The sequence below is a fragment of the Typopeltis vanoorti genome, chromosome 17, assembly GCF_054136105.1.
Source record: "Typopeltis vanoorti isolate ZY-2024b chromosome 17, IOZ_Tvanoo_1.0, whole genome shotgun sequence".
NCBI classification, from domain to species: Eukaryota; Metazoa; Arthropoda; class Arachnida; order Uropygi; family Thelyphonidae; genus Typopeltis; species Typopeltis vanoorti.
In genome coordinates this window covers 18,849,592-18,874,262 of record NC_143565.1, presented here as the reverse complement: position 1 = coordinate 18,874,262, position 24,671 = coordinate 18,849,592, and the positions used below count along the sequence as shown (strand labels likewise).

At 34.1% G+C, this 24,671-nt stretch overlaps 1 protein-coding gene across 1 annotated transcript in view; it reads right to left on the bottom strand.

The window, feature by feature from the left end:
* Positions 1–5,429: 5,429 nt before the first annotated feature.
* LOC150097200 (uncharacterized) overlaps positions 5,430–24,671 on the bottom strand; it is a 191,675-nt gene continuing 172,433 nt past the window's right edge. The window contains exon 5 of the mRNA XM_090407716.1: positions 5,430–7,851. Within this exon, the coding sequence (XP_090263842.1) occupies positions 7,487–7,851 (365 nt within the window). The 3' untranslated portion in view covers positions 5,430–7,486. The remainder of the gene's footprint in view (positions 7,852–24,671) is intronic.

Genomic DNA, 24,671 nt, shown 5'->3' with positions numbered 1-24,671 from the left:
GATCAAAAACGCACTTGCATGAAAATCTCTGAACAGTGCTTGGAGCATTTTAACAAGAATAAAACTGATTTTGTGCGTAGATTTATTACTATGGATGAGACTTGAATTCACCATTATACACCAGAATCCAAACACTGGACCGAAGCCAGTTGTTCAGCACCAAAGAAGACAAAGTCGATTCCATCAGCAGGAAAGGTCATGGCATCAGTGTTTCGGGAGGCTAAAGGCATTTTGTTTATTAATTATCTTGAAAAGGGTAAAACAATAACTAGACGAAAAAATTCGTGACCTGGTTTGCAGAAGAAAAAAAATCATCTTTCATCAGGACAATGCACCTGCCTACCAAGGTGTTTTGGCAATGGGAAAATTAAGGGATCTGCACTATGAATAGGGTGGATGTTCCAACAAATTGGCTCCCTCTGACGTCTATCTCTTCCTCGCTGGCCAGTGTTTTTCTTCGAAATCAAGAGGTGATTGCAGCTGTATAGGGGTATTTTGCAAATCTTACTGAGAACCACTACAGGAATGGGATAATGGTGCAGAAGCATTGCTGGAACAAATGTATTAGTCTTAAGGGAGATTATGTTAATAAATAAAAATTTGAAATTATAAATTCTTTTTTTCATTGTTAGGCCAAGAACTTTTCAGATCACCCTCATATATTTATGAGCTTATTAACTGAAAGTCTTGGCATCTTGTGTATTGTTTCCTCTCAAATTCAGTTTACTTCTCATTGTTACTCACAGTAGCATAGGTATATCTATACATGCTATAATCATGTGATCACCATGACCCCTAGACTTTGTGGCAGGCTTAAACATGCCTATCGCAACCTCTCTCTCTCTCAAGCTATAGGCATTCCAAAAACCTTTAAATTAATGGATATTTTCATTTCTTTATTATGTTAATATTACATAAATTATAAAATTTGCTAGAATATGAATATCACTTCATAATGGGCTACTTAATTATTAGCTGTATAAAGAATGATGTAATATGGAAACTCAATAATGCTATAAACAACCATCTTATTGTATTTGTTATGAAAAAATTTGTAATGTATATGGCTTTTCAGAAAAAAATTCATTTACTGAAAACGTTTATTTCCACCTTTAATACTACATTTTCTAAAAAATCAACATCCTAAACGAAGTTTATTTTACTAGAACTATAACTTAAAGATACCTCCTCTCTTTAAATGCAGTGACAACAGTACACTGGAACAAATAAATGATTCTGAAAAGTTGATATAAAATAACATTACCATCACAAACTGTGGAATTTTCTGAGATCTTAGAAGGCCACTCCACTCTCTACAGGTGGATGCTTACGAACATTTAAATGTGAAAAAACATCTCTAAGTCATGATGAGTAAATGTCTCACTAACCATATACCATACATGAGGTGTAGTGCACAATGAGGTAATAACAGCAGAGGATGATAAGCAGATAGCACACTGAAATTCAAAGAGAAAATTTAAGGGTTGTATCATTGTCCAGTGAAGCATCACAGGAATGAATAAGTATTTACATTCTCTATTATTCTAAATTCTACTAATGATCATTTATACATGATTTCATTAATAATTCCAAGTTTTACTTATGAATAAAAAGCTTTTTTTAAAGGATGATTTTTTCATGGTTCTAAGTACTTAACATTCTCTAATAATTTCCTTATGATAATTTCTTCATTTTTAACAAATACAATCAATGAATTAATAAATATCATTAGTTCAAAGAAAGTGGGAGAGATTTATTTTCATGAAATCTTTATAATCATTTTATACCTCAACTTATTTGCAGACATATTACAAACATTTTATTATCTATAAACAGATACAAAACATTTGTGATGGGAGAACTAAAAAACAGTTTAAATGTTCTGGAAATGAATGGACATATTTTATTTTAATAATATTAGTTTAGTTATACAGAAGACAGTTACACGATACTTCATAATAACTAAATATCTCCAGTAGCAATCAGAGACTGATTTATATCTAACAAAATCGTTTAAGAAAACCTTTTTGCTTTTCAAGCTTATTTATTAAAAGGAAATAAATTATAGGCATAAATTATAAATCAAAATTTAGTCAGTAGCAGTTTATTTTAAGGAGTGTTGTAATTAGAAGCAAAGGGCACAAATATTTCACATACCACTAGGTTAATAATACTGATGACATTCACAATCACAATTCAAAATATGTTTAATACAGATGAAAAGCATATCAGTAAGATAACATTTTTAAAATGGATTGGATGGATTAACATATATTACACTGTTGTCGATATATATATATATATATAAGTATATATTTTAACTTTTTTTTGTCATGCCACAGTCTCCAGTAATATCATAAATATTACATTATAAATATAATAATACTGTAAAATTTTATGATGTGATTAGCTGCAGATAAGTGCTCATGCAGTTGGTTATATGGTGATCTTCTACATCCAGCTTATGCAGATTGTAAATTCATTCTGCCTATAAAATGTGAATATAAATATTTATAGACCTCTCATAAATACATCCAGTCATAAAAAGGGAGGTAGCTTATATGACGTGAAGCAGAAGATGAATATCCATTGAAAAATTTGTTCTTTTTATATTAAAAAAAAGTCCAGACATCATTTGGCTTCGTTAGGAATGCATTTTTTATTTTACTCTTTTTTTTAATAATTTCAGTCATTGTTGTTCGGTTACAATCAGCCTTGCCAGTGCCTTAATATCTATTAAAGGTAATCTTATTTAAACACATCAACTGGACAGAAATTGGCTGTGTATAGTTAGTGGCTGAGGTAATCTCTATACAAATCCAATTTAATGATTTTCAAAGTCAAAGTTTTGAGGCAGTCTTCTCAACTTTATATACAAAATATCTACCACATTACAGATTCCATCCACTTTGCAACCTGCTGGACTACTATAGCCACAGGGAATGAAATTCCAGAAGTTTTGAATTATCATAAGCAATCAATACTTAGTGTTATTATATATTGCTTGTTATCAGAATATACAACTTCAAATTTTTTCTTTTCTAGAATTTCTAATTGTGATGTTAGTAATGGCATGTTAACAATGTAGCATCTAGCCTTCAGTGAAAGAAATATTTCTATATTTCTTTCATATAGCTTAAAAAAACTGAAAGAATAATATACATTTAACTGAAGTAATGAACATATTTTAACTATAACAATATTCTTTGATAATAAAAAAGTTACTAATTTACAACATAATTTATAAAAGAAAAAAAATGCCCCTCAATAAAAACAAATAAATAAATATATACATACAGAAATAATTTTTATGGCTATTTTATAAAATAATATTAAAACTGAGATGTATAAATTCAATTAATGAATACACAATGTTTCTTATATACACATTACTAAGATTACTTTCAAAATATTTTAATCGATCTACTCTGTTTTGAAATTAAAATTGTACTATCACAAATTTCAAACATTTAATGATATGGAAGCAAAACATTTGAATTTTAACAGATTGTAATATAAGGAGCTTAAGTTATTTCAGGTAACTGATTTTGGAAATCACTCACTAATATTTTAAATGTTTTCAGCTGTCCATCATCATTATATTATGACTTTAAGAGATTGCTATTTGTGCTTTGGATTTTTTTTCCTACTTCCACAGATTTTCTCTTTCTCCCTTTCTTGCTCCAAAATTTCCCCATGCTGCTCTCAGACAAATACAACTTGAGAGCATACATACATTAGTGGTGAAGAAAACAGCTCAATGCAGGTATCAATAATACACAGCAATCAAACAACTCTTTTGTAAATTGCTCTATCATTATATCGAGTTTTATGGATATAAGAATGTAAAAGTGTGCTGAGGTAGCTTTAGGCACCGGGGATAGTATAGGTACCACAAAATAACAGATGTGCATATAACACTAATAGGCAGTGTAGGTATTATAGGCAGTTGGATTATGAAGGATGAGGTAGTGTGGGCAGTAAGGAGAACTACATTAGGTATTGGGATGATGACAATGAGTGAGGCTACAGAACTGTTAATGGTAGAAAGACAAATAATAATCATAATATTATTTATTTCTCCCCTAGTACTGCCTCAAAAATATAATTTTGTCATTAGAAAAGAGAGAAAAAAAAACAAGTTTAAAAAGAAATAATCATTATAAATAATGAGTTATTTTAATTGAAGTAAATTAGAAAAGATTGATTTTAAATAATGAAATGGATCAAGAAACCTTAATTACCCCATTAACTGTACTATATTACTACTCATACACAGAAATATAAATCTTTGCAAATATTATTATTATTAATTTTAAATATTTGCCTTCCCTGCCCCAATTGCTGCTACTCCTTTTTTGTTACATGTAGAGAGCCCAATGATTTTAGATAAAGCAGTTTATTTAGTTTGACTCTGATATATGTTTCATATGAATGTTGTTTTAACCTATACTGAAAAATCAATTTCATAGTAATACTTTTTACTTTGGATAAGTCCCTCATATAAATTAAGAATATAATGAATACAAAAAAATATAAGGTAATGAAATATCAAAAGTCATTCAGCTGGTTGTCCACAGATTACCTAAATTAAAAAAAAAAAAGATGTACATTATGAGGTCTTCAAAGGATCAACTTGTATTAACTAAACAAGAATTTATGCACGGTTTAACATTTCAGCAACATTAACATCCACATAGGAGAAGTAAACACATTGTATTATAGCACACATGTCCATAACTTCAAAGGATAAATGGATATCCATTCTCTACTATTGTGCACCTTGTTTCATATGAATGTTGTTTACAGCTTGTCATCTTGAAACATGGTGTATGTGTCTGCATCACTGCTTTTCATTAAGCCTTATTATGAAGGACCAAACTGAAGCAGACAAGTTTCTTATATTTTTGTTATTCTCTTCCAGTGTTTTAGGTTTCTCAAAGATGGTAAGTTAATGTTAAAAATACCAAGATATTTTAAACCTGGTTTTACTCCATTTCCCAAGTAAGCAAACAGACAAACAAGTCAAGTTTGGGCCTGCACATATTGGAAGTCTAGCTAACCTTCAAAGTAGTGCAAGACCAAGGCAACTCTTGGTAAAAGTAGAATTAAGCTCTGATCACTAATCTTAATATTTACCCTTAATGCAAAGCACATCTCCTGGAGGTGATGTATGATGTTTTGTATTAAAGGCAAGGGGCCACTACCCAGACCGGTAATACAAAACATCATACATCTCCTCCAGGAGATGTGCTTTGCATTAAGGGTAAATATTAAGATTAGTGATCAGAGCTTAATTCTACTTTTACCAAGAGTTGCCTTGGTCTTGCACTACTTTGAGGGTCAGCTAGGCTTCCAATATGTGCAGGCACAAACTTGACTTGTTTGTCTGTTTGCTTACTTGGGAAATGGAGTAAAATCAGGTTTAAAATAGCTTGGTATTTTTAACATTTATTATACCCAAGGTAAAATACTTTCTACTTCTATGGTAAGTTAATGTTGCCAAAAGTTGAACATTTCATTATCTTTATGTTTAACAAACGCATGTTTACCATTCATGACGTGGTTTGTTGGACTATATATGACTAATTAAAATAGAACTAATTAATTAATTACAGTTAGGTAAACTGTCAAAACCATAGTACCCTGAGTTCAGTATGTTTAGCTATGTGAACTGAATGAACTTAATGCCAAAATGAATGCATTCCACAGGCTGGCTGTCTGACAAGTTCATAATATCTACAACTTTTGTGTGAAAATAAATTTTTGAATGCATTTTCATATTTGAATTGCCATTGTGAAACCAGCATTAAATCCCAATTACTCCGATACACATACACTTCACAAATTAAATTACAATATTAGTATGACAACAACTGTTAACTTATCACGCTTGAGGTAAAGAGATGTTGCACAAAGTGAAGTTGTAACAGAGTACATTTAAACATGAGGTAAAACAGCCCTGATTTGGTTAACCAGTTTTTAAAACTAGTACTATATGTTAAACAGCATTAATGCTACAGTCTGTTACAAAACAATCTAACATTTTAACTGAATATTTTAGCTTCTTACAAATATAGTAGTTAATATGTAAAACTTTAAAAGTGATTTATGCATGCAGAAAGCATTTAGTGATATAAAAATTCAGATATCTTGACAACCAGAAAATGTCATATATATTTACATATACATGAAGCAAAAAAGATAGGGATGCCAGTACAGCAAAATGTAGCTTTGGAAGTATCAAAATTAGCCAGCAAATGGCTAAATGGAAGGATGTTGGGAAGAAGATATGCAAAGTCCAAAAACACATCACATGGCAAAGAACAAGAAGGCAATGTATGCAAATGTTCCTCCCAACAGTGGAAAGGAATGTTTGGCAGTATTTAGTGGCATATAACTTCTCTAAATTTATTTTATTTTCTTTTCTTTTTCTTTTTGCGATCACCCAATCTTGTCAATGGGATAATGAATTTACCTCAAATACGTTTTGTTATTACAAATATTTGAAAATTATTCTGAGTAGCACTGTAAGCTTAGGTAATGGTAACCAGTACAGCCTTAGCATATGAAAATTGCACATCAACATAATTTTCTGCTCAGTAATTTTTACTGCACATTTATCCACAGATAATACTGATGTGTATATATTTTCTATTCAGTACTGACTCAAAAATAATCTCAATGTTAAAAACCCATTTCAAATGAATGTTTCATTAATGCAAATCAGAAAAAAAAATATTATTTCAGCTTTTATATATATAAAATTAATACTGACCACTGCTATTAAATTTTAGATAGCTTATTTAATTGTTTCATTCGTTCATCTGGAGTTTACAAAAATACTTCAACAAAGAATATTTGTTTTCTGATAACAAATATCATAAATAATATTATGGTTATTATGTTGTCTCATAGAAAACGAATGAGACTAAATGTCATGAATGTAAATGTGAACTACAAGCAATGAAAAACATCCACGAGTTAACAGTTTAACGATGATAATAATAATAATAAAAAACACATGAAGATATACCAAAATTTACACATACTATTAAGAGTATATTATGTTTCTATTTTAGCAGAACAGGATTAAACATCAGGACATTAAAAAACAAGATTACTAGCCCTGAGAGTTTGCATTATAGTCTAGTAAAAAATAAAGGGTCTACAAAAAAGTTCTGACACCAGTATCCAACTATAAATGAATACATTTCTCAAGCACTAGAGATAATGGAAGAAATTAATTAAGCAAGTCTTTGGTGGTTTTTTTTTTTGTATTTTTTAAAATCCTTTCCACATGAACAATGACACAAACCTTGCAACTTGGACTGTAAGTAATAGCTCTAAAATGAGGGTGAACAAGATAGAAAAATAGGAGTCTCTGAATAGTTATTTTTACACGAATTCTGTCCATGGTAAAAATTAAGAACAGATGAGTGTAATTGGAGCTGGGCTTGCACAAGGCCTCTGGAAACACCTATACCTACACACAGATTTTCTTACTTGGTGGCTCTTCTACGCTGTCATTTTCACTGGCCCTGCCATTATTAGAGTGGAGATCAGGCTCACCACTTCCACAATTGTCTCCACTAGAGTTATTTTGAGATCCATTATTAGCAAAGCTATCAGATGAATTCTCACTTCCTTCTGGCTCTTCTTTATTCTTTTCAGAGGTATTACCTTTATCAAGTTGATCTTTTTTGTCAGTAGAGTGCCCTTCATCTTTTCCATTAGATGTGACATTTTCAGGGGCAGGCATGTCATTTAAGAGAGAAGGTTTCAATTCTCGGGCAAGAAAATGGGTCCATAAAACCAGCTCCACTTTGTGAGGGCTCCATTTACCTTCATCTACAATATATAAAATATGAAAAACAAAATTTATCTACTTTGGTACTTAAAAAAAATATACTTTACTAAATTGATTTAAATATTCCTTATAACTACTAAAAATCTTGAAATACATGGTTGATCAAGTATTATTTATACAGATGAATAGCAAGACAAAAGCAGTTGCCCTGGCACAAAAAGATAAATGGTATATGGTAGCACTAGCATAGTGCACAGTAGTAGTGGTGATACATGTCTTACAGATAAGTGAATATTAGTAATTTTAGAAATTATTTTGGGTAGTATTTTACATACTTTAGACTGTAAAGCTGAGTGTGTGTGTGTGTTCATGAATTTTAATATGATAACATTCAGAAAGCATTTTTTTTATGCCACTGATGCATACAAGCAAAATGCCAGCCAATGCTTCCTTGTTCACTGAGTTCATTACGAGGAATTTCACATGAGAGTATGAAAGAAATGGCCAAGGATAACGTGAATGATGAGGTGACAGTAAAGAGCAAAATAGTGTGCAGTGACATCCTTCACAGGAAAAAAATGAGCCAGAATAAATGGAGAAATGACTGTTGTGTGGTACATCAGGAGGGAGAATGAAAGAAAAAGTGATGGAAAGAGTATGAAAGTACGAGAAACTGGGGTAAGGAGAAGGTATCATATAGAAATTTGATTATAAGAGACATATTTAAAGATAAAGTGATGAAGCATATACCAGTTGTGAAGATCAAGGGTGTTACTGGAGCTGTTAGTTTCCAGAGGGAAGAAGTGAAAATTTATATTTCTGGCTGGCACAAATGTTTGAAAGATGAGAAATAAGCAATGTGAAAGTGTTACTGATAGAAGTAAAAACGTTGAGCGAGAAAGTAAAGATTGTGAGTATGCTATTGAATTGAGAAGCAGAATTGTGATTGTGAATTGAGATTGTGCAAGAGGAATGGTTTATAGATGTATGGAGAATTTATGGATGAAAGGACTTGTATATGCCTAATGGATTGCATCTGAGTGGCTTTTGAGTTAGATGTTTGGAGAGAGAGTGTTGTTCAGTGAGGGTTAGAAGTGCAAAATCAGGGAAACTAGAAGTACTAGAGGAGAATGCAGTCAACTCTGAGTTGAACCATCTACAGTTATCCTTATGTAATGGCATTTCAACTCACAGTTGAAATGCCATTACACAAAGGTAACTATAGGTCCTAGTTGATTGTATACACCAGAAGCATCAGAAAAAGTTCCTGAGTCTCCAATCAGGGAGAATGACCATACAATCTTGTTCTGGGAGGTTGTCACACATGAAATATTGTCAAGAAAGAGTTTATGTCAAACTACAAAGGTAATTATGGAAGACTTATAAGGCATCTTGGAGCAGTGCCATGATAAACTACAAGGAAAGAGTGTCAGTAGTGCATGGAAAAATGTTTGAGAGAAGCAGTATCAGACTGCACACCAATGATCAGGAGGATAAACCAAGTGAGGATTAAATGGATGTGTAGAGATATACAGTACAGAGCTGCTAAAAATGAAAATACTGTGGAGGGAACATAAAGATAAAAGGTGATCACAGAATGCCTATGAGCAGTGCAAAGTGCAGGAAAAAAGGGTAACTATATAGTAAGAAAGGCTAAATCAGATAAGAGAAAATTAGCTAAGCAGGCCAAGTTAAATCCAAAAGTTTTTTCCGTTATGTAGCAAATAAGAGGAATGACTATGGAAGGATGACTAAAATCAATACTGATGGTAGGAATGTGACAGAAGCAGAAGAAATAGTTGAGTTGCTGAGCGATACTGTGCAAAGGTGTATCATCCAGATGACAGTTGCTGACGTGACAGACTGTTGTTACAATTGAGGTAGATGAACAGGTACTTAGCATGTTGAAAAACATTAATGTGAACACAACAGTAAGACTGGATGGCATGTTGGTAGCAGCTCTCATGTAGTTGTACGATCCAAGTCTCAGCTCTGGTGAGGTGCCAAGGAAGTGGAAAGAGGGTTAAGACAGTTCCATTGTATAAAGGTGGCTCCAAAACAGAAGTAGCAAATTACAGAACAAGTAATATCCCAGGAGTGGTGGTTAAAGTATTGGAAAAGTTAGTTAAAGATAAGTCCTGCCTTAGTAATTTACTCACATTTTAGGATAGTATGACACCAGAATTAATTAAATAAGGGAAATGACCAAGCAATTCACAGAATACCACACAGAAAATTATTAGAAACAGTTGGAGCAAATGGGAATGGATATGAAGCTGATAACATGGATGGAGGTGGAGTGGTGTAGTATATGGTGAAGTGGAATCTAGGCGAACGTGGGTGACTCGTGGAGTGCCTTAGGGTTCTGTACTAAGGCCATTATTCTTTAATTTGCATATTAATGATACAGAGAAATATTTAAAGGGGGACATTCAGTTGATTGCTGATGGTGGGCAGCAGTTTTCTTTTTCATTAAAAAAGTATGGCTATGGGCTCCTCCACTTTCTCTCCCATATTGAGAAACTTTTCTGTGGAACATTTTGAGCAATGAGCTCTAGATTCAATGACTAAAAAAGTTTGGTTGATATATTTTTTTATCTGATCCCATAAGCGCCAAAGTTTAAACAATTTCATAAGCCACTTAAACAACACAAATGCATTCAAATTCACAATTGAAATTGATAACAATACCACACTTCCTTTTCTCAATACACTTGCCACACATCTTCTCTTATGGTTCAACACATACACAAAGATTCACCACAATCTGCCACAAAAACAAGGTCATTAGCACCCCCCAAAAATAGAGTTCTGGCAATTTGCTCTAATGAGTAGGCTCTGAAAAATGAGTTTCAAATGATTATCAAAGCATTTATAAAGATGGCTAAAACAGGAACTGGATTCTAAAAAATAATCGTCAGCCCACCCATGGTACAAATGTACTATAGATTTAGTAATAATCTTTCATATTTTAAAATAAAGATTACAATAAGACCATAACCATTCCTTATATTCAGGAAATACTGGAAAAATAAAATAAAAAATAAATTCTGCAAAAGTACACGAAGGCCATATTTACACCATCCACAAAATTAAAAAGTATATTCAGCTTCTCTAAGGATCTCCTTTCTTTTCTTGCTCATCCAAGTGTATAACCAGATCTGATGCACATGTAACATACCCTACATAGGTGTAGGGAAGTGGTGTTCAACCTTTTTTACTACACAAGCTACTTTTCTATAAAAAGTTATTCGGCGATCTACTTTCTTATATATAAGTTATTCGGTTATCTACTCTATTATATAAATCACATTCCCCCAATCTGATATCTGATTACCCACAAATAAACAACTAAAAACTTTATGTATTTAAAAATTTATTTATCACTTCTAATTATTTTAATACAACAAAAACAAAAAAAAATTATATTGGAATAAAATATTTATTTCTCTAATTTGGAAAACCAAAGTTAGAAAAAACAACAGATTGATATTTTCATAGTCAAGGGACTTAACCTAAGCCCCTTGACTTAAGTAAAAAATCGATGTAATGTGTTTTGGAATATTTAATATTTAAGCTACAATCGAATTTTTACACTTTGCTTATAATCGTATTCACTCGGCTCGCTGTTTGACTTCCACTGATCCAAATTAATTCATTTACCCGGACTTATAAGAAAATTACTGATTTGACAATTTTAACGAAAAATAAATAAACAATAGCAATACACTTAAAGCGAATTACAAAAAATACAAAATAACGATAAATAAAATATCATGTTTTCAGTTTTAATTAAATTTGTAAGTAAGGAAGAATATGCAAGAGATCGACCAAAAATCGCTCCGCGATCGACCGGTTGAACACCCCTGATCTATATACTCTTCTTTACTTAGGGGGCCGATATCCCTAAAATGCACCAAATCTGTTAATGCGGTTGGAAGTTGCTTGGTCACCAGAGATGCTTTTAGTTTTGTTGTGTAGGAAAGCTACGGTAGTCAATTTTAATGGACGATAGATGAAAGTGCTGTATTTCGGTTAAAAGAAGGCAAACATCCCTCGACCGTGTGCATTAGTAATGTTTGATATACCTATTCCATGGCAATTAGGAAACAACGCGACTCGCACCTGTTCGGTCTGCTCCAAAGCAAGCAAGCAAGCAAGACAATTGGACATTTTTATCTAGTGCACGTTCTGCGTAGCCACTTACGCTGTGGGCGTAAGTGGCTACGCCGATGATGGATGTTTATGCTAGACAATCATGGATTTTTATGATTGTCTCATCTTGTGTAATGCTCTTGATACGGCGCAGATAGGTCGTATCAAAGGCTCTAACCTTTGATATGACCTTTGCTGCTCTTCTACCATTAAAACCATAAATCACTACCACTATGTTAATAATCCAAACCCAAATTCTCCAATTTAAGCAACAGTCTTCCGTGTTGCATAGCAAAACCCAAAAGTATATCATGGTATATCCATTCCACCCCACTTTCTAACTCAGTGGTAACATTATTATAGAATGTGAGCAAGTTCCTAAAGCATGACCTTCGCTTAGTAAACTCATGCTGTTCATTGCAAAGTAGAGATTATTCGTGAACCCATTTCTGAATGCGAGTCCTAACCAACTTCTTCACCACCACTCCTGAGATACTAATTGGTTGATAGTTAGATACATTGGTCTTTGCACCACCATTGTGCAATGGAATTACCATACATTCTTTCCATTCCTGGAATCTTGCTTGTCTTGAGACTCAAATTATATAACCTGGTCAAAGGAATAGCCAGTTCAGCTGAACATTCTTTTAGCATCCGTGCTCATATCATATCCCAGCAGACGAAGCCCTTTGGTCAGAAAGACGTGGGTTCGATTCCTTTCCATGAAGTGATGAACCTTTATCTGGTCTCTTTCGACGAAAGATGAGTTAGCCGGTCTCATACGGAGGTTAGGGGAGTTTTCGCCCGGAAACTCGGGTTTTTCGTCCCTCAGAACAGGCAAACTTGCTCAGTGAACACGCACGCACATTTACAATCATTAAATTTTAATCGTTAAAGAAGAGCAAAAAGAATTCTTTTTGCTTTTCTTTAACTTACAGAGCCAGTTTCGTTTCGTTCTCAGACTTACCTTTCCGTTCAACACTTGTGACTCGTCTGGCCTGCTGCTTAAAATTATTATAACTGACATCATCCTTATGCTCACGGTATTCCTTACGAATCACTTGCTTAATTAGATTACACATCCATTTGACTCTATTTATTCTTCGAAACATAGGACACATTCTCATATTACATCATTTAAGTATTTTTTTAAACACTTTCCACGCGCTGTCGATATCCTTCTCATCCAATAACTGACACTATGGCACAGAACATTCCTCAATTTTTCATAATTTCCTGCTTTGTAGTTCAGCATGTAACCTTTTCTGAATGCTGTACTCACTTCCCAAGTGAGTGCTGCATAATCACTGTCACCAACCGTAAACAGAATAGTCACGTCTTTAACTGTAACCCCTTCCCCCCGACACTATAATAAAATCTAATGCTCTTTGACCTCGATTTCCTTCTGTCACAGGCTGCTTGAGGAAGTTGTCCCGCAACGACTCATAAATTCGATTTCGTTCTTCTCTTAAGTTACTTAATCAATGTTCGGATAATTAAAGTTCCCCTTATGATTACTCTTTTCGCGACTATCGTCTTTATTTGGTGATCATTTCTTCATCACTAGCAACCGATATAAAACGCTGATACCATTTAGTATGTCCGATTCTGATAGACAGGTCTCACTAAATCCCAACATATTAACCAAGGCAACAAACTTTACCCCTTTGTTTCTGATCCTCCTAGCGTTCGTCTACAAGCATAATAAGATACCTTTTTTTCTTCTTCATACTCCTGTCTACGGTCTGCGTGTTCGAAAACCCGCAGATCTCTGTTCTTATCTATTTCCTTACTTATGCAGACATCTTTACTACACATTCTTGTTAGGTCCGAAACGGACGAACACCGAATCGTTCTTTCTCTCTCTCTCTCTTCATTCTTTTTTGCGTTCTCTTTTGCATATTCAGCTATTTGCAATTACAAACATTTGCATATCGGAAATGTGAGGAATCATGTTCATTGAGACTTTTTTCTTCAGTTTTTTTTACGTACAGAATACGATTGCGAAGCTCGTGATTGAAAGTTAGTGGCAATAAAAAAAAACTGTCAAGTCCTGAATATGTAACATCCCACCGACATTGAGTTCACTTATTATTTTTATTTTATTTTATTTAATCATTTCTCAGTTTTCAAATTAATGATTCTTCGTTTTTCTTATTTCATACATAAAAATCCCAGACAGTAAAATCCAATTCAAACAATTCTTTTTTTTAAGAATTGTTGCAGTAGTCCATCTCATACTGAGATTTTTTTTTAATTGAGATGGACTACTGCAAATCTTTTTTTAGTTACGAATTGCAAAAAATATTAAGCACTTTGTTTTTTCACAAACGATTCTTTATATTTGTTATTTAAAAAAAAATATATAATAAAACGCAAGATTTTCCTGGCCTTTAATGAGTGAAAAGTACAAAGAAAAACAAACATATTTTTCTATTGAAATTGGTGATAAAAAAAAATTTAAAAAAATGTACGCGTTGATATGAACTTGGAATCAAAATGTTGTGTCCCAAAATACGTTCGTAATGAAATGTGGTTGTTCGTACAGAATTTGAATTCAGGACATAATCTCGGACATAATTTCGTAAACAAAAAAAAAAAAACAAAAAACAAAAAAAAAAGGTGGGGAACCTAATTTGATGACAGGAAACGATGATACTAATGCCGAATACCAAAACAACGTATTCGATTGTTACTACGTCATTTACACAAAAAAAAATTAGCTTTTGTTGATATGATTAATTGCAAAGTATTTGATTCACCTGCTAGGACAATCTTACTAAGCTCCCATAAAAGAAAGCGTTATTGATAAAAACTAAAGTTAAGAAGATTTCATAGATGAGGATGAAGTATATACGAAGTAAGTACTTTAACTTCTGTTCTAGGCGATTTCGAATTGCAATTGAATTCCCGAATATTGAAGATTGGCTTGCAGCGGTGATGACTGCTCGCCATTGTATCACAATTACATGTTATTACTTGCTATAGCTAATATTATTATTTATTATTATTTCATTCCTTCCCTTTCCATAAATATGCGAACTCCACAGTGTACTTATACGTAAATTAGAGTGTGTTTCGAAATATCACCGGAATATATGGAATTACGTACTTCGCATTAAAATGCGATGTTGTCACAATGCACACAGTTTGATTAATTTGCAAATTTTGTCTTGCAGGAAGTATGTTAATGCATTAACCTTTCTTTCTTTTAGAAGTGGATGAGAATTGATAATAATATTAACTGGTTTCAAATACAAATCATTATGGACTTTATTTACAATTTATAATCAATATTATGCTTTTGCCGGCTGGCAAAGTGCTCATCCAACAGAAGTTCGGATTACTATTATCTGCACGGCCTTCAATCTTGCGTTCTGGGTACCAGTTTAATAAGATTACATAAATCTGATTTAGTTATTCGTAAATTTAGAAGAAATAGCAAAACCATCTGAAAGGCCATAAGCTTTCTATTGACGCTGAAGTCGTAAGTTGAAGAACATCTTCACAATCACCAGAAGTGTGAATGGACAACTGGATTCGGAGAACAGCACTGAAAATATGTTATTTATAGGCACAGTTTTTAGTGATGAAGACAAATTAAAGTTGGAAACGGGCAAACAGAATAAGAAATGTTCTGGGGAAGGGAAGCCAACTGAATAAATCTATACGGAATGAGAGAAAACACTAAACCAGCAGCGCGAAAAATGTACAAACTAGTTCTAAGTTGTGTTGGGTTAGAAATAAAGCACTTGACGAAAGATTGAGGAGAATAAATGTGAGGGCTAAGAAAAATTGCTTCGATGGCACAATCATCTTAAAAAACGAAGATACTAGAAAGGAACTTGACATTATAAGCATTCAAGAATGTGTCAGCAGAGCTAATCTCAGGTGTCTGGCCACTTAAATAGAATAGGAGAGGTTGGCAAAAGAGGAGTTTGATGCCAAGAGGGCAGGAAAGAGACAAACCCAGAGCAAGACCAAGATATAGGTGAATCGGAAGTGTCATAGAAGACCGAAATATTAGAAACGACAGTATTACGATGTAATATTTAGAAATATTAATATTTGGAGTGCTGACAATAATTCGGATAAAAATATTGATGAAAATTAGTAATGATATAAACTTAATCCTGTAGTGTTGTCATAGTAGCCTGAATAACCCTTGAAAGTACATGGCAGGAAATTGATTATTATTTTTTTATATAAATTTTTTAGTAGCAGCAGTAGTTCACTATTTTCAGTACTACAATTCGTCATGACATTCCTAATTATGGTGTGTGTGTGTGGATGAATTTCTTATCTTACTGCTGTGGTCAATATCAGATCTATCAAGTTTCAGTCTCCTTCCAGCACAGCAATCAAACCAAATAACTATCCGAGGTCACCTTCACATAAACTTAATAAAAGCTTCGAGGATGCAAGCGCAGACATTACGCCTCAACAGGGTTCGATATTTTAAAAAAATAATTTATTACTCCTTCAGCATTTAAATTCATTAAAATAAATTAAGAAACACTTGAATGCAAAATTTGTAAAACTATGTATATACCTAATGTATGTATATGCGTTTTATAAAGGAATTATTATTATTGTGTAAATATTGTAAAATGAAATTTTATTTAACTGCATGTGCATGCGCATATATAATGAAAACTAACGTATCCCTGTTTAAGGGTTTGTGGAGAGCCATCCAGTGATCCAAATGCTGTGAAACTTTGCAGGGATACATTACGGGTCATGAGGAAGCGATAGTTGAGGGGAGGGGGGAGAAAAAGTTCCAAAATTCACTACCAGTGATGGCACTAATTTTGGCCCAACACGTTCTTCTCGTGAAGCTGCACTACCAAAACAATCGCAATGTTGTTGGTTGCTGCAGTGCACAAGGATTTGCCTTACACAACTGCCTGGAAAATTCTGCTGAAGATTCATTCAAGATAACCCTGACACTTTGAAAGTTGACCGATATATGACTTTAGCACGAGTGGATTTGCACGCTGCGTGGTCGTGGATAATTTTGAGGGAAGATGAGGCGCACTTTTACCTAAACTAAGCTGTGAATACCCAGAATTACCAGGTATGGGATACGCAAAAGCCGCATGCACTCCAACAAACTCCTTTGCAAAAATGTAGAACTACCTTCACCTTTCTCACTTCGAGAAATCCTTCAAATACAAAATGTAAGCATGCGAACTTAGTTTTTATTATTTTAGCTTTTATTATTAAAAATATTCTATTTCCAATTTCTTCCAGGAGTAATTCCGTGTATCAAAGGGAAACACCCACAACCGCCGCCGCCACCATCACCACGTGGTATATTAAGACATACTTCACGATATGCTAGTTCACAAAATGCACCATCAGTAAATGCTGTAGCCCCTTCAACTCCTAAAGCTCATCAAGGAATGGTTAACAATGTATCAGGAAATACTGTGCTTGCTGCACAAGAACCTGCAGCCAGTAGTAGTGACCCATCTACTCCTTTTGGATGCATTGAAGAGAACGCAGTTTCTTCACAACAAAAAACTTCCACTCTCGGCGTTCCCGGAATTGTCGTATTTGCAGACAAGGGTGTTGTTAATTTAGCTGGTCCTTCCACCTCTGAACAACAAGAAAGTATTCAAGAAATGGCTGATTATGAATCAAAAAATACTATGCTTGCTGCACAGGAATCTGCAGCCACTACTAGTGATCCAGCTTCAGGAGATAATGCCAGCATGTTTGATGCTCCTGGACCTTCAGCTCCAGTTGAACTCCAGCAACTAAAACGCGTTTCCTTTGGAGAGGACCGAGTTAGGGAATTCCAATAAGTATGATTCTATTCGATGAATATTTTAAAAAAACGATGCGAAAGAAGCCTTGTTAATGGTAATAACGATTGTGGTAGCAATTTATTCAGTTTTAATGTTGAAAAGTGTATACATTCAGTGTACAGTGCGAAACGCATCGACCAAATAAACGTTTACTCTGTGCGTAACGAACAGAAAACCGTAGGAGGATGACACGTCTCGTATCAATCTATCTAGAGATCTTTCCATGGAAATCTTTGCGGCCATTCAGCGTTAAAACTAGCATAAAGTGAATCAAAAGATCACATTGATTTACTTCAGACGATTTATTATTGCTATTATTTATTTATATATTTTAATTATCTATAATGGACTTAAAAATGGAACTATGATGACAGGCTTTTTTTTTTTTTTTTGCTGGGTTCATAATAATCATACGTCGCCATTTAATTATTTTCTTTACTGCGTGCTTATCTGGAGTGGATTGTAGATTACCCTGATATCCATCCGGAAGAAGCTTTTCTTCGTATGCCTAATAATCGAAAAAATATTCACAACGGTATTTCTGAATAATCCCAAGCGAATAATTCTGCATTCCCGATGTTCAGAATTAATAAGTTTTTTTTTTTTTACTTCTTTCTTTCCATCCTTTCATTCATATGGATATATGTTTGTTCATTAACACGTGGAAAGATTTCAATGGAAAAATGAAATTTTGATTGTAGCATTTCTCAATATTTCCATTTACTGTTATTAAAATTTTCTCAATTCTATCAATTCGTTACAGTCGCACAGAGAAAGAAATTAAGCTAACAGATAACATCGGCTATATTGAAGAGGAGAAATTCTCCATTTGGAAGTTTATAAAGCGCCTCTTTTAAACTGATTATAAAAATATTAGTAAGTATTTAGAAGTTTTAAAATGACGTCATTATGTAATTATTTAGGAAATTGTCGATTCTTTATTTATGAGATGAATTTATTCATGCTACGACTGACATGATTTCTCCCACGAACATAAAATTATTTAATGTACACGAAACATATTTTCCAATGATTTTGAATCCGTAATTATATTTTTCTAAAATATCAGTTGTCGTTAAGCCCATATTCACTGATACTCCGAACCACTTAGTTCTTTGCAACTAAATTTTCCGCTTTAAATTTAGGGATGCAATTTGTCGATTTCATGTACGACACACAATCACACGGACTTCCAAAAGGATGGGGAGAAGTCTGAGTTTCTTATATATTAGTCAAGGCAATAATGACTTTTTATTTTAGTGACTTTTTCCAAGATAATTTGAAAAATGAATTTTTTTTCGTGTACGTTGTTCAAATAAAAAGCAACTGCACAGCTGTCTGTCATAAGGTGTAAAATATTACCTTGTCGCAATCTATATACTGCATATAAAATCATTTTGTTTACAAATTTCTGGGTACGAAAATCACCCCTTCCCGACTTGTTATGTGGGTCTATGTTTATATTTGGAACTGTTGGATCCTGTTATCAAATATATGTCACGGAACTCACCTCTCGCTCTGAGAAGAATGTAGGCTATGTTCGGACTGAACACCTTGAATCTTGGATAGTCTCACTCACTCTCTTGAATTTTACGACTTTTTTACTTATACTTCGAAAACAGTTTGATCTAACACCAGCATATATTGCCTTATTTGACAGCGAAAGACGTCAGGCCAAGTATGGATCCAAACTTCTTTTCTGGGATAGCTACCAGATTCACCTCTCGATTTATTCTGTTTCATCTAACACAGCCAAATTTTTATAGAACTTCCCTCTTTGGTTAGGAAAAGGATCGTGGGCCAAATCTGGATTTAAACTTTTGATCGCCTTTACCGGTTTAGTTCCTCCTCCTCCATTTACAAATATTGCTTGAATTTCCATTGGAAATTCACGTATGCAATTTTTGGCTAATAAGATGAAAATTATTTCCTATTCAGGTATATTTTTTTCTTTGTTTCTTTTTCTTTTTATTTTTTCAACTGATAAAGTATGCTAAGTATACTTGCTGTAAGAAAGTAATGTTGTCTGTTTTTTTACAGTCTATTAAAAGTGTACCTTCTGTTGATAATTTTTAATAGATCTTTAATTTATCCATGTTCTTAAGAAACTTAACGGAAACACAGCACAATATATTAGTATCTTGGGTGGGCTAAGAATTACAGAATTCTAGCCTGTTGGTTGGGAGAGGAGCCATCATCCTATTGGTCGTCACACTTACATTAAAAATCGCAAAAAAAAAAAAAAAAAAAAAAAAGGAATAATAAAAAAAAAAAGTGTTTAATAATACCTAGGCCTCACAGCCTTAGCTGTTTCGGAAGTTCTTCCAAAACAATAACGGCTTTTTCTGCACGAACAAATAACAGTAATAATAACAACAACGAGAATTATATAAATATTACATTTCATTTCCATTAATCCAACTAGATAATTATTTTTAATGATTAACATCCATATTTTACAGTGGTGTTGACACAACTGAATTAAGAGAGGCGTCGACTGCTACAAGTCATAATTCAAAGAAAAAGTTTTTTTTTTTTTAAAACAAAATAAAGCTTTTATTTTAAATATTAAATAAAAACACTAATGAAAAACGATCAATTTAATTATATTATTATCATTATTATAATGACGATGGAATTTCCATGGGGCACTCACGGGAAGTCCCCCTCGATAAATAACAACTTATTTACTTCGTATTTACACTTAAACCTGAAACACTTTCGGGAATAATCAGTGACACTCACTCAATGCTCCTCCCTCTTCTTGAACTCATTCACTGAAGTTGCACTCATCATATTCTCTCTCTCTCTCTGGTAAATTATTTCACCACTCGCCACGAGAAAAATCTTTTCCTTTCACTTCCCTGTTCACCGAACTCTTATTCAATCCACAAGAATGACCTCTTGTTTTTTTCTTTCGCATTCAGTGTGTGCGTGTATGCATTATTATCAGATCCTCATGAACAATTTTATTCCGAATTAATCTGTTAGCTGTGGAAGAAGCTAAAATGTTGTCATCTCTCCTTTGTGGAGACATGAAATACTTATTTTCTGTTTTTTACGTCACCACCTCAATATCTGATTCTTTTTTTTACAGGACTTTTCCCTCAATTTTAGTTCCCCCCCCCCCAAATACTTAAAGAATATTTTCCCACTCTTATTCCATTTATTTTCCATGTTCTTCTCTCAGCCAATCACGATATGTTGGATTATTTTTATCCTTGCAATAATTTTAAAACGAAACATCCCCAACTTCGGAAAGCAAGTTGTAGGTGTTACTTCCGATTATTTACGATTCATTTCTCCATCAAAAACGCCACCCCGTAGATATGAGAAAATATAAGCCCGGAAAGAAGCGTAGACCAGAATTCCTTATTATCCTGAAAATGCAATGAATTTATAACCTTTCTATTAAAAACCCATAGTGCTTTAATTGCAAACAGAAAACCACAAATTCTGACTCGCCCAACCTTTCATGAGATTGGGAATTAAAAAAAATGGACGGCGTGATCTCTCATTAATAATAACATAACACGGTTGACTTAATAAGAAGTTTGCTTTTATCACTACAATTAAAAAATATCAAAGCAAAAATTCGACTGTAACGCATTTTAATATATATAAATAGCATTGAAAATACAATTGATAGGTTGATCTAACAGTAAAAGCCAAAATAATAAACTTTCAACTTTATTGGCTTAAAGGGTGAAGCAGATGCTTTTCATATTCCTCGCTGTCTGATGACGAAAACTGTGAGAGGGAAAATATTAATGAGCCTGTTTGCTCGCCCTGAGGATTAATCATTGAGGTTGCAGTTTAAAAAATAGCTTTTGGTCTTTTGTACTTGGTGTAATCTGTTGCGTCGTAATTTGCAGCTAGTTGAATTAGATTATTAGGATGCACAGATGCTATTGAAAAGAACTTAGTTGCTATAGTCTGCATGAAGGTATAAATATGTGCGTTCAGGATTATTCTGAGACATTTATTCTGCACACGTTGTAGTTTGAGGATATTAGTATTAGCAGTATGACTCCAAGCCGGAGAAGCGTAGATGAGTATAGGACGAATCATCAATTTATATACAAGAAGCTTGATTCTGGTGCTCAATTTGCTGTTTCTGTTTATTAGAGAATAGAGCTGTGCAATGATTTTTTATGTCTTTAGACACTGAGACTTGATATGGGAGTTGAAAGTCAATTTTCTGTCCAACAATATATTTGATCTCAGACTACCAAGGGATTTCTGTGTTAAACAGGAGAACGTGTCCAATAGGAAGCATTGATCTTCTGGCGAACAGTACGGCTACGCTTTTCTGAGGATTTATTTTGAGTCGCCATTTGGTGAAATATTGTTCAATTACCAATAGATTTTCCTGCAGTTTTTTGATTGCTAGGTGCGGTTTTAAAGATCTGGCTAATATCGCTGTATCATCTGCATATATAAAGCTTTGATAGATGACAGTGAGTTGTGTGGAATATCACACACATAAATGGAGAAGAAAAGAGTTGGTGCCAGTAGTGATCCTTGTGAGACACCACCCAAGATACGTTTTTGTATGGAGTGTGCGCCATTTAACTTAACTTGCATGCGCCTATCATAAAGGTATGATCTGATCAGATGAACCACTTCCAATGGTATTCCAGATGCTATCATTTTATATAGCATGCCCTAGTGCCAGACTTTGTCGAATGCACTGGCTATGTTAAGGAAAACAGCCCCAGTGCATTGACGTTAGTTAAATCCCGTGGTAACATATTCTACTATGTATACTTGTGTAGTACTGTGAAATTGTCGGAATCCGAATTGCTCCTCAAGAAGAATGTTAGTTTGTGCACTAGTTCTTGAAGTCTAGTGAGAATGACTTTCTCGGCAATTTTGCCTAGGTTGGAGATTAGGCTATAGTGTTGAGGTGATCGCAGGTCTTTTCCAGGTTTATGGATTGGAATTATATCTGCTAGTTTCCAGTAGGAAGGAAAATATTTGTACTGTAAGATGGAGTTTATAATGTTAGTCAAATGCACAATAGCTGTGCGGGGTAGTAGTTTTATCACCCCGTTTGTGATTCCATCAGGTCCAGGAGTCTTTTTGTTTTTAAGCTTCTTGATTATGTCGTATAATTCTACAGGTGATGTGGGTGCAATTTGACTAGGGCATGTGACAAAGTTTGAGCAAAGATCTGACATGTCGATGGACCTTGTATATGTGATTGAAGTCGAGATGGTCATATGAGGATTGCTTTTCTAGAGATGTTACTATTGCCTCGACTTTGTCTGCGTCGGTATTGATAAGGCCAGTATCTGTATGGAGAGGAGGAAGAGGTTTGTTTTTATTCTTGATGTTTTTGATAAGATTCCATATGGAGTGATTGTGAGGAGAGATAGAATTCAATTTTTCTTCCCAAATTTGATTTCTGTGTGCTGTGAGGGCATCTCTAACTGCAGAGTTGAATCTGTTCAAGATTCTTTTATCTTGAGGTGCTCGCGTGTTGTGATATCTTTTTCTTGCTCTGTTCTTTTCTCTGATCACGTTCATAATGTCTTCTGGCAAGTGGTTAGATCTGAGGGTAGTTCTGGAAATATTTACTGCTGCAACGGCAATCAGTATTGATTTGTTTAGTTAGATCCTTTATAACTGTTTCAATTTCCTCTGTGGATTTAATCAACACAGGACCGATATATTTTGGGAATACTTTGGATAGCTTATCCCAAGGTATATATGAGTGTCGGGGGAGGGGGGAGGAGATTGGTTATCCTGGTTTCCCAGCTTTAATAGAGTCACTACACTGTACTGGAGTCTTACATTCTGTAGGATAGTTATGTCTAGTACATCAGCCCGACCGTATGTGTTGTGATGGGTAGGAGCAATGGGGCCTGCCACAACCACATTGTTGGATCCTGAGTAGTTTGCGAGGATGTGACCATTTTTATTTGTGGAACGGCTATTCCAGATAGGATGCTTGGCATTTAAGACGCAGCAATGATGACAGGCTCCCTGTTGATCATAACAGCATTCAGATCTGAAAACAGTAATGTTTTTTGTGGAGGATTATATGCTGCGAAAATCTTTAGTTTGCCCGCCGTGCACGTGAGAATTTCTATGCCTGTAATTTCAAGATTAATGGTGGATGGAATATTTATAGTGATGATTGATGTAATTTTCAATGTAAATAGCAGTGTCACCTCCTCTGCAGGATAATCTGTCAGTTCTGTACATCTGGTATCCATTCATTTTGGTATTATCTGGTCAGAGATGAGTTTCACTTATCAAGATTATATCTTGCTGAGGCCTTTAGGCAAACTCCCGGAGCTTCAGGATTCTACCTCTTAAACCATTCGCATTCCATGCTATGATCTGTAAAGAATCTGGTTTTATTTTATTTCTGTTCATGAGTGAGCGCTGATAATGACTTGTATGTCCTTTAGAAATCTATTTGTAGAGCATGGAGAGGGGGTGGATCTGCTAAAATCCAACAGCATATTTGCCACGAGATAATGATAGTTGTCAGATTTGGATGTGATGTTGGCTGTTCCAGGGATATCTGTTTAGGGCTAATTACATCTGCACATGCCCAAGACTGTTGTTGCTGAGTTGTTCTTTTAGGGGTCTCTGATGTAGGTGTGCTAAAAGAGGAAGAGTATGTTCCTTCTTCTGGTTTTCTATTTCTTGGATTGTGCACGCATCCTCTGTAGTTGGCAATGTGAGGACCGTCACAGTTGGCACATTTAGCCCACATTTTAAGCATTTAAATTCAGCCTTGCACAATTTCTGGGCATGACCAAACTTCTGACATCTGTGACATTGCCATGTTGAAGCCCTTTTCCTTAATGGTTCTATAGTAATTTTTAGTCCACAGATGGACGTCAGATCATATATGTGCTTGTAGGTTTGACTGA